The sequence below is a fragment of the Littorina saxatilis genome, linkage group LG7 (assembly GCF_037325665.1).
Source record: "Littorina saxatilis isolate snail1 linkage group LG7, US_GU_Lsax_2.0, whole genome shotgun sequence".
In the NCBI taxonomy this organism is placed as follows: domain Eukaryota; kingdom Metazoa; phylum Mollusca; class Gastropoda; order Littorinimorpha; family Littorinidae; genus Littorina; species Littorina saxatilis.
The window spans coordinates 10,652,516-10,668,930 of record NC_090251.1 but is presented as its reverse complement, the minus strand read 5'-3'; the positions used below and the strand labels follow the sequence as shown (position 1 = coordinate 10,668,930).

The 16,415-nt window shown below is 43.3% G+C and overlaps 1 protein-coding gene across 2 annotated transcripts in view; it reads right to left on the bottom strand.

Annotated features, from left to right (window-relative positions):
• Positions 1-16,415, bottom strand: part of LOC138970657 (rho GTPase-activating protein 39-like) — a 278,436-nt gene that overhangs the window by 77,843 nt on the left and 184,178 nt on the right. For both annotated transcript variants that reach the window (XM_070343118.1, XM_070343119.1), the window contains exons 3-4: positions 9,084-9,222; positions 1,030-1,125 (exon numbers count right to left, since the gene is read on the bottom strand). In XM_070343118.1, coding sequence (XP_070199219.1) covers positions 1,030-1,125; positions 9,084-9,222 — 235 coding nt within the window. The remainder of the gene's footprint in view (positions 1-1,029; positions 1,126-9,083; positions 9,223-16,415) is intronic.

Sequence of the window (16,415 nt, the reverse complement as noted above, 5' to 3'; positions counted from 1 at the left end):
AAATGTCGTACACCTGGCATGGGAAGTTAAATTGCTTGTGTTGGGGTGAAGTAATTTATTCGTTATTTATTCGTCAGGGGAGTAACATTTTTGTACGAAATGTTTACTCGGAACTCACCTGTCTTGGGGAGTAATTTTCTCGTGTAATGGGGGAGTGCTTTTTTCGTGAAGGGAGTAACTTTTTCGTACGAAATGTTTACTCCGGAGTAAAAATCTCGTGGGAGTAATTTTCTCGTGTTACACCGGCCAGATCTGATGTTTACAGAGGAAGGAGTGTGCCCCTTACAACTTGCTTGACCTCGATCTTGGGACAAAAAATGACTAGAAATAATTATGGGTGTGTTTATTAACTCAGTGCAACATCATGTTGAAAAGGCCAGAACTTCACCGCCCCACTTCATTCGTCTGGCATCGTGCTGAAAACATCTTTCACATGCATGGCATATCACAATACATGAAAACTCGTACAAGAGACATTTTAAATACATGTTACAGATAATACAGAATTCAAAATATCCCGGAAAAAGAGAGGGGTAGGGTGGGGGCGGGGAGAGAGAGAGAGAGAGAGAGAGAGAGAGAGAGAGAGAGAGAGAGAGAGAGAGAGAGAGAGAGAGAGTGAAAGAGAGAGAGACAGAGAGAGTGAAAGAAAGAGAGAGAGAGAAAGAGAGAGAGAGACTGAGAGAGAGAGAAAGAGAGAGAGAGAGAGAGAGAGAAAGAGAAAGAGAGAGAGAGAGAGACAGACAGACAGACAGACAGATATACAAACAGACAGAGACAGAGAGAACGCGAGAAAGAGAGAAACACACACACTGGAAGAGAGAGAGAGAGAAAGAGAGACAGACAGAGACAGAGAAATAGAGCGATAGCGACAGAGAGAGAAAGATTGACAGACAGACAAGACAGAGAGAAACAGACAGACAGATAGACAGAGAGAAACAGACAGACAGATGGACAGAGAGAAACAGACAGACAGATGGACAGAGAGAAACAGACAGACAAGAAGGGGGCGAGTGTAATGTGTCCACCTACCGGTGTAGTGATGGGGGTCTGTGTGCCCATCTCCCGTTTCTTCCCGGACCCATGGCCGCTATCCTCATCTCGTACCTCCGTGTTCTGTTTCAAAGTCTGAAAAAGACAACAACAACTACGTATAAATAAGGGAATCAATGAATACATGAATAAGTTAATACACATTTAAATCAGTTTCCTTATTCTCTCATCTTCTCTCTTTCTCGATCTCTGCACTAAGACCGGCCATGTATCGACAGATGCTATGTCTGTCTTTTGTGTGTGTGTACGTGTGTGTGTGTGTGTGTGTGTGTGTGTGTGTGTGGTGTGTGTGTGTGTGTGTGTGTGTGTGTGTGTGTGTGTGTGTGTGTGTGTGTGTGTGTGTGTGTGTGTGTGACGTACGTGTGTGCGGGCGTGCGTGCGTGTGTCTGTTCTAATTTCTTCACAAAGAACACAAAGAACACTACACATGCGCGGCTTGTTTTTTCGTTTAGGGCACACGCACAAACTACAAGCAAAGGACGTGACTGAAATTCGATGTAATTCAATGTACTATGACATCAGTGGCAGAACCACTTCGGAAGGCCAATATTTACCCAAGTGTTCAGAACCATAACAATTGATTTCATCAGAAACACACAATAAATCACTAATCAAGGTCACACAACAACAACAACTAAAGCCGCATCAATCCCCTCCAACTCTTGGTTAGAACACATATGATCTCATTTGTCCAACATGGAATGCGCGGAAGACTCTAAAACTCTTTAATCAATCAATGAAGCTTATATCGCGCATATTCCGTGGGTACAGTTCTAGGCGCTCTGCAGTGATGCCGTGTGAGATGAAATTTTATACGGCCAGTAGATTGCAGCCATGTCGGCGCATATTTACCTTTCACGGCCTTATTCCAAGTCACACGGGTATGGTAGACAATTATTAACTGTGCCTAAGCAATTTTGCCAGGAAAGACCCTTTTGTCAATCGTGGGATCTTTAACGTGCACACCCAATGTAGTATACACGGGGGGTGGTTCGGACACCGAAGAGAGTCTGCACACAAAGTTGACTCTGTGAAATAAATTTCCGCCGAACCTGGGATCGAACTCACGCTGACAGCGGCCAACTGAATACAAATCCAGCGCGCTACCAACTGAGCTATATCCCCGCCCCATGTGCACACCCCATACACACCCGACAGATCTATTTTTGAACATCTCTTGTAGCATCTCTTCAATTTCCTCTGTCATAGAACAGGACTTTGTCTGGTTCAAGAAACTACATCCAAACACGAAATAAAACGATACTATGAATAATATAGTTCATAATTATGGTTCAGCTGACATCGTCATCTAATTCGTACGATGAACCCAAGCGGTGTCTCACGTTCCATCAACAAAGGATTTCTATGTCACACGAGGAAGTTATTAACGTCAAAGAAAACATTTCTAACGACAAGACAAAGGAAAGAGTCGTCCAAACTGGAAACTGAACCGAATAACACCCTGTGAAGTGATCGGAAGTTACGGAAACAGTGTTCTTTAAATGATATCACCTAATCTGCTTTTGAAAATGCATGCACATGTTAGCTTGCAGTTCTTTGATATAATATCAGTTTTGATGTGGCCGTTCAGTCACTACTCTGATCTAGCATTTAGATTGTAGAATTACTTTGTGAAAGCGTTTTTACTTTGAAATATACGCACTCAGAAAAAAAAGAAAAAAAAAAGAAAAAAAAAGACTCTAAAACACTTACCATTTTCAAGACGCTACCAGTAGAACAGCACCGATATACACAGAAATCTCATTAACAGAATTTCGACACAAACGGGCCAAAGCACAAATTCTGTGTTTTTAACCAATCTCCCTAATACATGTACAATCCTTGTAAACACAAACGTCTCTGGCGCTGTTTTCACACAACTCTCGCCAAAAGAAGACCAACTAAACACACACTAGAACAAAGACCTTGGAACAGGAGATACACAACTATAGCACCTTTGAATAATCGTCAGAAAAAACATGGACTCTCTGAAGAACTGGCGACCGAAATGAATCCAGCTCATCAATGCGAATAATTACACGAGACTGCAGAAGTAGCCTTGATGACAATCTCTGATTGCACAACAAAAAAGCCGCACGGAAAACCACAAACTATGACATCATCGCTACTTCTCATCAGTGGTCACTTCATTCATATAGTAACTTCACAAGTGGATTGCTCTTCGAGGACTAGCAGTCATCATGCGTCGCTTTAAAAAGTCTGCGTGGTGTTGTGGGAAAAGTCTGCGTCTAAAAGTAAGCATGGCGGTATTTCCCCTACTTGATGCTTTCCCACAAAGGCGCTGGAATGAAGATATTGGAGTTTATAGTTTCGAATCTGGTGACTATGATCCTAAGAATATTTTAACATTCAGTGTGCATATATCCATGCAGTTGACTTGTTAATATTCATGATCTATGAATGATGTTATATGATCCAAACACAGTCCAAGAAGAAGAAGACACTATGCCAATTGGGCTGTGAACAAAGAGAAATCAACTCGGAATGTAAGTTAGTGTAGGAGATGTGCCATTAGTTTAAAACTCTTTCATCGTCCAAGAAGTGGAACAAGAAAAACAATCAAATCAAAAAGGAAATTCAGCAAAAACGAACAAACAAACACAATCAATCAATCAATCAATATGAAGCTTATATAGCGCGTATTCCGTGGGTACAGTTCTAAGCGCTTGTCGAAGAGTTGTCAACACAGGACTAACAAAGAAACTAACATCTACAGACGGACACGAACCCTATCACACACTAGCAAACCCTGATAAACATACAACAAACAACTGTTTAACAACAATATACACATCAATAGCTAGGTCCAAACAAAATAATATTAAGCACAAAGAAAACACCTCTCACAGAGCACAGCACACACACACACACACACACACACAAACACACACACACACACACACACGTTCACACCCCTCCTCCCTCCCTCCCACATATCGCGAAATGTATCAAAGCATGTTCCTTCAGCATCTGTTCATGCCTGCTTTTTGCAAAAGAGAGAGACCTGCTGAGATTCAAAAACATACGTAGCGTGTACTGTGCCTATGTCTTGAAATTTTCCATTGATGCCGGTGGCTGCGTGCCTTGAAGAGATTCGTTCCCACTCCACCGGAAGTAATACTCCCAGAGCAATACTTACAAACTCAAAACAACTGTGATGGAGAGCGAAAGCGACCTTGGTTGCTGAATAAAGTGCTTTACTTTTCATGGGGAGGGGGGGGGGGGGGGAATTGAGGCGCGGGGAGGGTGTGAGCAAAGAGCTTATACGGATACACTCTTTGGTGTGAGGCCCGGGCGGAAGGGGATGCTTTTGGCGGTTTGGGACAGCAAACAGGCAAACGGTTGGAGAAGGCTACACATAATTGCAATATAGATGAAAGACAAATGTGAAGCATATTTCGGGGTAGAAGAATAATGTGGGTTGAATAGCATTATACACTTCAATGCAATACCATACATACACTACGATGCAAAAACCATACCGTGTTCTTCCATCGTCTCTTTATAAAACGGAGAAACTACATTAAACATTTCTTTTCCTTGCACTGTGGGGGTAAAGTGAACGAAAGACACCGGGTGGGTTTGCTGTGGCCGGGTGGCCCGCGGTGTGTGAGGCAGGGGAGGAACAGGGGTGGGGCATTCGTTGTCATCGCTAAGGCCAACAAAAAAAAAGGTCTGTTTACGGTAACATAGGCCAAAAAATAGGGTCGGTAGGTCGGGATTTTTTTTTAAATATTTTTTTCTTCCAAAAAACCATATTTTTACGTTATTTTGCAAAAAAAACCCAAAAGATTTTTTTTTTCTTCCCCAAATGCCAAAAAAAAGTCTAGGGTCGCGCGAAAAAAATAGGGTCGGTCGGGTTACCGTAAACAGACCTATTTTTTTTTGTTGGCCTAAGAAAAGAAACAATTCTAAATGCCATCCCTTGTTCTTCTGTTTCCATGGCGTTCGCTATGTAATAGCAATACACCCGTACCCCCTTTTTGCAGGAACTGTTTAGAAAACAAATCAGACTGGACCCCTCCCTTTCCCTTTGTTCAGCTGGCCTTCAAACAAAAACAATCCCGCCTTCCACATCTGGCAAAAAAAGAGAGGCTAAGAGCTTTGCATTGATACTGCGGTGGTTTAAATCTTCATACTTAAAAAAAAAGAAAAAAAAAGCAAATTGCTCGCACTGCTATACAGTTTCATTATTCGCGGTACAGTATAGTACAGACTTCATCGCAGGCATCTCGTCCCTCTCGCAAAAAATTAAAGAGGTGACGAACTAACTCACTTACTCCCAGCAACTCCGTCAATTTCAAACTTGAAAAAATCGTAGCAAAGTAACTATTGCAAGTTTTCCAAAATCATAAATGCTCAACCCTCGCAGGAAGCCAGCAGAAATGGAAACCTATGTTTATATGTATCATTGTGTTTTACGGGTGTCACAGGGTTCTGCATATATATATGGGAGCCGGTGGTATTGGGGGCTCTTAGGGAATAAGGGTCTTAAATTCTCAGTCTGAGAAATCCGACTTAATGAAGATGGGTGAGGGTCTTTGTGAACAAACTCTGTTACTACGAAATACTACCGCTGTTGTCTCATACAAACAAACGTTAAATCGCCGTACCAGCTAAGAGTGCAGGACTTCCCTGGGAGCCAGAAATAGTAAACTTTCAAATCAACACGGGCAACTAAACCCCACCCCAGACTCAAGCCCTCAGTGCAATGAAAACCGGCACGGTTGGCCTAGTGGTAAGGCGTCCGCCCCGTGATCGGGAGGTCGTGGGTTCGAACCCCGGCCGGGTCATACCTAAGACTTTAAAATTGGCAATCTAGTGGCTGCTCCGCCTGGCGTCTGGCATTATGGGGTTAGTGCTAGGACTGGTTGGTCCGGTGTCAGAATAATGTGACTGGGTGAGACATGAAGCCTGTGCTGCGACTTCTGTCTTGTGTGTGGCACACGTTATATGTCAAAGCAGCACCGCCCTGATATGGCCCTTCGTGGTCGGCTGGGCGTTAAGCAAACAAACAAACAAACAAACAAAAGTGCAATGAAGACGATTTTAATTGCGCGAAATCGACGTCGCGAAGTCTACTTCGCGAAGCTCGCTGCACGAAGCTGGAACTGGCACTGAACACTGAATTTTCGGTAAAAGGACATCGCGAAGTGTTCGTGATGTTTAACTTCTGGCTCAATTAAGGAATGTTTACAAGAGGGCAAAGCTGCTCCGTCTGACTGGTTCACAGACATGTTACAGATTGTTCTCCTGTGTTGAAACGCTTACTTTGGACGACATAGTTACGCGAGGTTTGTTTAGTGTTGTGTCTTGTCTCTCTTGAACATTGCAAGAGGGTCATATGAGAATTTACAAGCTCTTGTTTTCATCTTAAAGGCATATGTACGCGCTCCCGTGTTTACAAAGTGTAGTTTGCCCATAATCGATGTCAAACGCACCATAAGACCATATAATGACGATATGTCACCATGCGCGGACCATAATACATGCATTACAGCTTGTTCTAGCCTCTGAAAAAGTGAGGATGTCAACAAAGCCGCGGTGTTAGCTCCCTTGCATCAACGTTACATGTGTTGCCAAATCTAAAAATAGGACGATCCAGATCAAAATGAAAATTAACATATCTCAACATTGAAGGGGTCCTAGACCACAATATTTTGCAGGGAACTTAATTTAGCATGTCTCCAGCTGTTGGTAAAGCAATTAGCGTGTATAGTCATCGAGTACATATGCCTTTAAGCAGTCTAGAGTTCTTCCAGATTGGTCAGTTGTGTGCACTCATCTCATGCAAAACACGAGTGTACGTGGGAGTTGCAGCCCACGAACGTAGAAAAAATAATTAAGGGGCCCGGTAGCTCAGTTGGTAGAGCACTGGACTTGTGATCGGAAGGTCGCTGGTTCGAATTCGGGCCGGGACGGACACGAGTCAACTTTATGTGCAGACCCAGAGACGGAAGCCATGTCCCACCCCCGTGTCACCACAATGGCACGTAAAAGACCTTGGTCATTCTGCCATAAATGCAGGAGGCTGAATACACCTAAACACGCAGACACCTGGGTAGCGCGACTCCGTTGTTGCTAGCTTTCCGCTGGGAGGAAGCGACCCGAATTTCCCAGCGATGGGACAATAAAGTCATGAAAATGAAAATGAAAAAATTCAGCCGACGTTTTGAGCAAGGTTTAAGCTCCCGTCTTGATCTAAAGCAGCTTTGAGTTGTGAATGAACGACTGAAAGCCGGAGTAGCCTGTCACCGTGAGAACGCCAGGACCGCCACTTGACTTTACACGATTGCTCATTTCCACAACTCCTACACGGATTACACAACACTCGCCAAGCTCCGCCTTGCTGCTTTCCTCCGTAAACAAAGCACGTGCACCATACGGGGGGCACGTTTTCACTGAGCACAGGCACCACAATCAACATTCAAAATTATTCTTGAATTTTTCATTTTTCATGTTTTTTTTACATTAATTTCTTTTTTTTAGTTCTTTTTGTGAAAATAGTGTGCTGGATTCTGAACACATAGTGACATTACACTCATTAAAACTCCTTTGCATTTGCTAGATTCCGGATTCGATTTCCTAAAATTCAGCAGGCATCGTCTGCTAGACGTATGTATATTGTCTGCCCGACAGCACTGGCAAAAACACATGATGATGAAAAAACGTGAATCTGACGCAGAGGAGTCGATGCTTCTTCCACAGATCACAATCATTTTGTTCATTTTCATAATCATGGAGGGATTTCTAGTCAGCCGCTGCTTGTGCATTCTAAACTACGGTACACCTCCGGGACAACCTGTGTCTGGCCTGTCTGAAAACACCTCCAAGTGAGGGGTTTTGCTGCCAGCGCGGTGAAGATAAAGAGGGAACATTTTCTCTGCCCGCGCGGCAGCAAGCAGGATGTCTCTGAACTGGGTACATAGAATCTCCCCGTGGCCCCTTCAAGGTCAAACTCGAGAGAAGAATTTCGTTAAGAGCTACCTTGGGGAAGCAAACTTAAATTTAAGAAACTTTTTACGGTTAAAGGCATTCCTCAATTGATCCCGAAGTTTTTGGTTATTTTTACCGAAAATTCAGTGCCACAGCTTCGTGGGGCGAGATTCGTGAAGTAAATTCCGCGAAGTAGATTTCGCCACATTGATATAAGTCTTATCGCTGAACAAAACTATTCCAAAATATAACTATATCGAAAAACAGGTCGTTGACAAAAGTAATATAACTAGTCAATGATTCAACTGCCTCTGGTTGAAACACTGCTTCATTCGTTGATTCATTAATTAATAGAAATCGGACGGAACAATTAGAATCCAGGAAATAACCATCTATACTATTTTGCATCGTCCAATTAGCTTTCGGTTTCACTTTTAGACCTAAAATACCCCGCCCCATCCAAGTATCGCATCTCGTGCAATTAGTCAGCTGACACAAAATAATTCCCTGTATAAAAAGTAATTACTTAAAAATCCGCTGATACGCTGTTGCTGTTCCGTGTTGCATTAAGTGACGATGAAGTCATCTGACAGGAAAATGTTTCCTGTCTGGATTCCACTAATAGCTCAGGTCAATGGAAAACTGAAACCTTGTTTTCATTGTTCGGGGAATAACTTTGAATGTGTTGAGTAAATTTTGAACTTAACGCAGACACTTAAAGCCGGATAGAGAAGTGTCTTCTGATCAAAACAAGGCGCTGAAACTTGTTCGTCTTCACGCAAATCCAAAACACACACACACACACACACACACACACACACACACACACACACACACGCACACACACACACACACATACACACACACACACACACACACACACACACACACACACACACACACACACACACACACACACACACACTAACACATACCAATACACCTGAAACTTCTAAGTGCGATGATATCACAACTATAACTAAGGTCGGTGCCAGACATTTTTCTTGCTGGTGACGTTGTCGTAGAACACACAGACAAACAGACTGACGGACAGACAGACAGCCAGCCAAACGTACCTGTAACTTGGCGAGGGGGATGATATCACAGTTGTGGGGTCGGTGCCAGACGGTCTTCTGGCTGGTTGCATTGTAGTAGTAGAATCGCAAGGTGTTGGGGTCATACAGTTCCCACCATTGGTTGTCGTCAGTCTTCTTTCTGCAACACAGACACAAAACGCAACACTGATTAATTCGGTCTGAAGGTTGTGATTCTGTAAAGGTAAAGGCACATGTATCCATGGAGCTACGTCAAGATGGAGGGGGGGGGGGGGGGGGGGAGGTCTTGGGTTCTGGAAGTAAGATAAGACAGAAAGAGAAACCAACTTATTTTGATGTGAATGTTTAGTTTTCACCCCTAAAGCATACCAACAGATACATTGCGTCCGCAAAATACAAACCATAGTACCCGTATCTTGACATTCAAACATCAGAAGGATGCTATCCCCAAATCCCTTATTACCCCCCACCACCCCCACCCCTTCCACTAATTACCTCCCCTCTCTCAACGAGCGACAATTCCAGAAGAAAGCATCACTCAACCACAGGGAAACACCTAAACTCCCTGATGAGCAATGCCACACAAACCCCACTCCACAGGGTGACATTCTACAAGCTCCGGTTCAAAGAGCTGCAGACGATAAAAAGAAAAAAAATCACATCAGGAATCAGCATGCAGGGCATCTGACACTAAAACCCTATCTCTGGCACTTCAAAGACAAAGAGATGGGAGTTCCGGAACTAAGCAGGGAACGCTGGGAAAGAAGATTCTGTGAAGGCGTCCGCCATGTCACCCATAAACACAATGGCGCCCATGTTAAAGCTCTTTCCGGAAGTCGTAAAGAATGCAAGGCATTGTGGGTAGGTTGTTTTTACCGGGTGGTTGGGTTTGTAGTTATTTGATTTACGGTGAAATTTATCGAGTGTTTTTGTCTTTAGTGCTTAGATTTCTGACAAAGTTTTGATTCCTCTTCCCGGAAGTCGTACAGAATGCAAGGCATTGTGGGTAGGTTGTTATTAACGAGTAGTTGGGTTTGTAGTTATTTGATTTACGGTGAAATGTATCGAGTGTTTTTTGTCTTCAGTGCCCAGATTTCTGACAAAGTTTTTGTGATTCCTCTTTCCGGAAGTAGAACTGAATGCAACTTTGCAAGGGCGTGTTGGTAGGTTGCTATTATTACGGTGCGGTGAGGTGGTATGGTGGTTTATGAAGAAAGATAGCTATATGCTATGATTACGAATGTGATGTTCGAATTTCTTACAAGGTTGTGTTGCACATAAACGGAAGTGGGAATGAGGGATTTCAAAGACGTTTTAACCGTTAACCCGCCATTTCCAACACCCCGCCCCCCTCCCGGCATTATTATAACGCCTACCCCCTAGGCCAAACAAATGTAACCCATCTTTCCCGATCTACAGAACTCGATCAGTGGTCTCTAAAATTCCCATCACACCTATACAATGGTCGGTTCTGGTGAGGTTATGCCCCTTCTTTCTTTCGGCTGGTAACAGGCGGAACCTCGCGGCAAGATCACACGAGAAAGGAAAAAAACGTGCATTGGTCCCAAATAGCATGTCGCTTTGGTAACAGTTCGTGTGCAAGTCGTGCATTTTATCCGGTAAAAAGACAATGGTAACAGGCGGAACCTCGCGGCAAGATCACAGGAGTTGTCTCGCGTTATCACCCCAGAAGCGCTCATTACGAGCAGCCACAACCAGACAGGTATGGACTTTAGCGTGTTTCTTTACACCGGTACCAAAAGCCTGGAAGTATGGTAGAAAACTGACAACTATGCATGCAGATCAAAGGGATGCACATTTCACACGTTACACGAACACTGAATGCACGACATGCCTGGCAGTAGTAACATTTGGTAGTTAAGCCGCCATTAGAATAATGGGGGGCTTACTGGATTTGCTCTGTCTGTTTGAAACAGTTTTGCGTGACTTAAGGTCGCGGCCGGTATGGAATCCGGCCCGGGACGGACACGGGTCAACTGTTTGACGGTATCAATGTCCCACCCCCGTTTCAGCACATGGTGGCGTATTGACCCGTTATGGTCAACCCCTGTTTTACTTGAGGATGAGTTTGATTGGCTTGGGGAGGGGGAAGGAGAGAGGGAAGGGGAGGTAGGTAAATAAGAAAGAGAGAGAGAGAGAGAGAGAGCGAGAGAGAGAGAGAGAAAGTAAGAGAGAGAGAGAAAGTAAGAGAGAGAGAGAGAGAGAGAGAGAGAGAGAGAGAGAGAGCGAGAGAGAGAGAAAGTAAGAGAGATAGAGAGAGAGAAAGTAAGAGAGAGAGAAAGTAAGAGAGAGAGAGAGAGAGAGAGAGAGAGAGAGAGAGAGAGAGAGAGAGAGAGAGAGAGAGAGAGAGAGAGAGAGAGAGAGAGAGAGAGACAGAGAGAGAGACAGAGAGACAGAGAGACAGAGAGAGACAGAGAGAAAGCTCACTCGCGCGAGCATATGTTTTCAATAGTTTGTCCATTAGGGCTTCACTGCTTGCAATAATTACACGAACGCAAGTTTGGCAACTACCCCACACATATATCACGCCGTGGCATGGTACCCTTCGCGCACCATGAAATAACTAAAAGACAGTCATAGCAGCAAGACTAATTAGCCTTGGGCCTATGGGAGAAGCGGATGGAGAGGGAGGAGGTGACGGACCAGACGGTCACGGTCATTTTTAATGCAGTGAGTCAGTCGATGATTCACAAAAGACGGAAGGAAACCAAATTACATTCTTGAAATAATTTTGATTCTACGCGTCTGCAAGACGTTCCTTGTTCAAGTTAAAACCAGACATTGATTATTTTCCCGAAATCTAAAATTGTAAGCAAAACTGATTCAAAATCGCCAAAAGAGCTTTAAAAAACCCCGCCCAACTCTCCGCTTGCAGAGAATCTGAACGGCGCCATGCACCCACTGCGAGAATCCACCAGACCATCCACTCAACACACACACACACACACACACACACACACACACACACACACACACACACACACACACACACACACACACACACTGCGAGAATCCACCAGACCATCCACTCAACGCACACATGTGCACACACATACACACACACTGCGAGAATCCACCAGACCATCCACTCAACACACACACACACACACACACACACCGAACATCTGTGAAGTACAAGGTTACACCAACAAACAGTTAACTGCGCGCTGCTAACTATAATCTACAGCCTCTGTCAGTGTGTGGGTGTTGTCTCGCAGTTGCAGACAGCAGAAAATGCATTCATCTGTGCCATCCTTTGCGCAATAGATACGCAATACGCAGCGATTGTACTTTTTATTCCTTGGAAATCCTGTGGGTGGGTAACATACTGTGCTGCTGCAAGACGCCATGTATGTGTGTGTGTGTGTGTGTGTGTGTGTGTATGTGTGTGTGTGTGCGCGTGCGTGCATGTGTGTGTGTTTGTGTACATGTGTGTTTGTATGTGTGTTTGTGTGTGTGTGTGTGTGTGTGTGTGTGTGTGTGTGTGTGTGTGTGTGTGTGTTGTTGTGTGTGTACGTGCGTGTGTGAGTTTGCGTGTTCGTTCGCGTTTGTTTGGGTACGTGTATTTGCGAGCATCAGACGGAATTCTGTTATTGTGGACTTAAAGGTACTGAACTTGTCAAATCCAGGTGCACGGAGCCCCTGGGGCTTTTAGTCATACCTCAGGCAGCTATCCGTTAGAAGAACTACCAAGTTTCATTGACTTGCACCCAAAGAGTCAAGAACTGCGATTTTTTTACGAATTAATTTCGTACTCGGACCCGGCTGGTCTTGGCCTATTTTTGGATCTAAATTTAGATCAGGTAGATCACCACATCATGCACAAAAAGACACGTCACTAGCAAACTATGTCAGACGTCATCATGAGTTTGTGTAAAACAAAATGAAGGCCGGAATCACTCAGTTGAATCGAACTCCGACCAAACACCACGTAATAACTAGGTTAATGTATGCACTCGCGTGAACAAGAAACTGTCGAGCTTCACAGATGTCGTCGTTGGGTAGTTTTGGGTTTGTTTTACTACCATAGGAGGATTTTTGAACTGTAAATGCACTCAGCTAAAACAAAAACGCAAAACGAAGGCTGTGAGCTGCACTGTGCCTTTAATACAGTGCATGCAAGATCGAACGCACGCACACACACACACACACACACTCACACATCACCCACACACACACGCATCCCCCCAAACACACACATCCCCACACCACCAACCCCCTTCAGAGCAACACAATCCCTCACACCAATAATACCTTTACCATCCATCAAATCTGTACATCCTCATAACCTCCCTCACCATCTCAACATTGCGGATCTGTGAAGGCCGAAGCCACGGAGAGATAGAGGGAACATGACTATTATTCTTGAAGGCAGGTAAGCGCGCCAAGATAAATAATAAACCAGGGAAGATTGTATCAAGAACGGCCCACTCCAGACGAAGCATGCGCACATCACTGGGCCGCTGTTTGTTGCAGAGACATTCGGGAAATAATAAACAATGGAACTTGTGTAATGCCTTTTCTTTTATATGCGATGCGAATCCGAATCCGAATCAAATCATACTTTTGAGGAAGAAAATGGCATGCTTGTTTTGAAAATGAATCACATTGCCCCAAAAGTGCTGCATAAGATGTTTGTTCTGAAAATACCCATGACGTAAGAAACAACTGAGTGGATAATGTCTTCTATGTTCTTGTAGCGATGAAAATCCGAAATGCATTAATTGTTGAAAACAATCATGGCGATGCCTGTTTCTATTATAATTTTGATTGAAACGTTTTTAGAGAAATGTATGATCATAATTATTAGTCTATGGACCATTTCGAGGCTGGGTTGGGAGAGGGGAGGACGAGATAGCAGACTCTCTGTTTCAGCGCACCGCGTGACACCGCGGAAGGACACAGATATAGAGAGCAGGACAGAGAGACAGACATGCAAGACAGCAAGAATACACGGTAGAAACGTTGAACCCCTTCCCAGCACAATAGACTAACTCCGGAAATAACTCAGTCGGGTTCGTATGGGTTGTGGAAGAGTGAATAATACTCTTACTTTTATTGAGGCAAACTTTCCACACGTGCTCCTTGTCCACGTATTTCAGAAACACCCCTTCACTAGTGACCGGTCTATAATGGCATGCACGTGGGAAAGTTTGCCTCACTAAAAGCAAGGGTATTCACTCTTTCATAACCCATACAAACCCGACAGAGTTATTTCCGAACATCGTCTATTGAGAAAGACAGGAAGTCAGCCAGAAAGACAAACAGCCAGACAGCCAGACAAAAGGACAGACAACCAGACAGCCGTACAGAAAGACAGCCAGAAAGAAAGCCAGCCAGCCAGCCAAAAGACAGCCAGCCAGACAGAAAGACAACAGACAGCCAGAAAGACAGCCAGCCAGCCAGAAAATCAGCCAACCAGACAGGCAGACAGAAAGACATCCAGCCAGACATCCAGCCAGACAGGGTTGTATATTATTATTTTTAACCCCTCCTACAAAAACGGGAAAGGCACAGACAGACAGGGTAAAGTAAAAAAAACAAATCATTCACCCCCTCCCCACCCCCATCTTCCTCCACGAATTTACTAACGAGGGAAAAGAAATAAAAATCAGCGTTCAACAAACTGTCCTCGCCATGATTGAAAATGCCATCGACAAGACGGCGCCATCGTGTCTCTAATCGCGATTTATGAGGCGAAATCTGCAATTTCCTGCAGGGATATCCCCCGTGTCCGCCATCGCAAATACAATACAATACAATACAATACAATACAATACAATAACTTTATTAATCTCTAAAAGAGAAATTACATTGCTGAGCGTTTGTGTCCGTAATAATAACATACATAAAACATTCAAAATAAACATTTGTTCTTTGTCCTGAGAAAATATAGCACATTGGTTATCACATAAGAAAGTATATTAAAAATAAATTAACATGCATTCACCATCAACAATGCACAAAAGAAAGTCAGCACCTTGCCGGTTATCACATATTGTCTAAGATTAAGAGAGTAGAATGCAAAACAAAATCAACAATACTGAAACAATACAGAACACTGACCCCGTGCATCAGTGCAATTGACAAATATCTCCCCCAAAGACCGCGAGTGTCATCCAACTGATCAAGTCGATGGAAAGTCGCTCTCAGTAGAAATGAGCACGATTCGCTATACGAACAGGAACGCTGTGACTGAATTAGGAAAATTACGGAGGATTGACAATAATGACATGGATGTTAAGGTAATAGAATAATACTCATGAGATGACTTAATTAACAAAAATACTGAGGATTGACAATAATGACATGGATGTGAAGGTAATAGAATAATACTCAAGAGATGACTTAATTAACAAAAATACTGAGGATTGACAATAATGACATGGATGTGAAGGTAATAGAATAATACTCAAGAGATGACTTAATTAACACAAATACTGAGGACTGACAATAATGACATGGATGTGAAGGTAATAGAGAATAATACTCAAGAGATCTATATAACCTTCTTGCTGGCTAACTTCGATAGATATGTAAATGCAACTGATTGAATGAATTAGGGAAATATTGAGCAAGGGTGGAAATAACATTGGATGCATAAGTTGTAGAAATACACAAGAGGGAAATAGCCTACTTGCTAGCATCTTTCAATACGTAAATGTACGTAGCTGTTTACATGGATTAGGGAAATAGAGAGGGTTTACATATATGACAACGATGAAAAAGTGGTAGAAGAATTAGAATACAAGAGATATAGCCTTAATTCTTGCTGTCAACTTTTAATGTGAATTCGCGTAGCTCATGAGGCGTATAATATATATATAAAGCCTGGGCGAAGTCCACTACGCGAAGCACAAAGCTTTAGCACTGAGTTTTCGGTAAAAAGACTTCGCAACATGAATGCGCATGCGTGATGTGGCTATGTTTATGAAGTATGTCATGGAGAAAAGATGAGCATGCAATGAAGGAACAGTAAATAATCAGTTCTGAAAATAACATTCATAACTTAATTTCAGTGTCAAAAAACAAGAAAGGTAGGTTGTTTTTGATTCTGAATTTTGGAACGTTGGCAGTCTCTTTGTTTTTGGATTTATTTAATTTTAGTGTGTATGACTATGAGGCAGACCGTTTACATCAAAGCTATGTGTTTTTCCAAAACAATCGTCCTTGAACGAAAGAGGTAAGACGCTCAAGTGACAGATCTCCACTTTAACATATGAAACTGAAACTCACTTCGTCATCCGTACTTCAAGCAAGGAAGGAACAAACTCAACACTACAACAGACGACCTTATGGGAAGCTTCCCCCTAGACTCTCATCAGACATGCA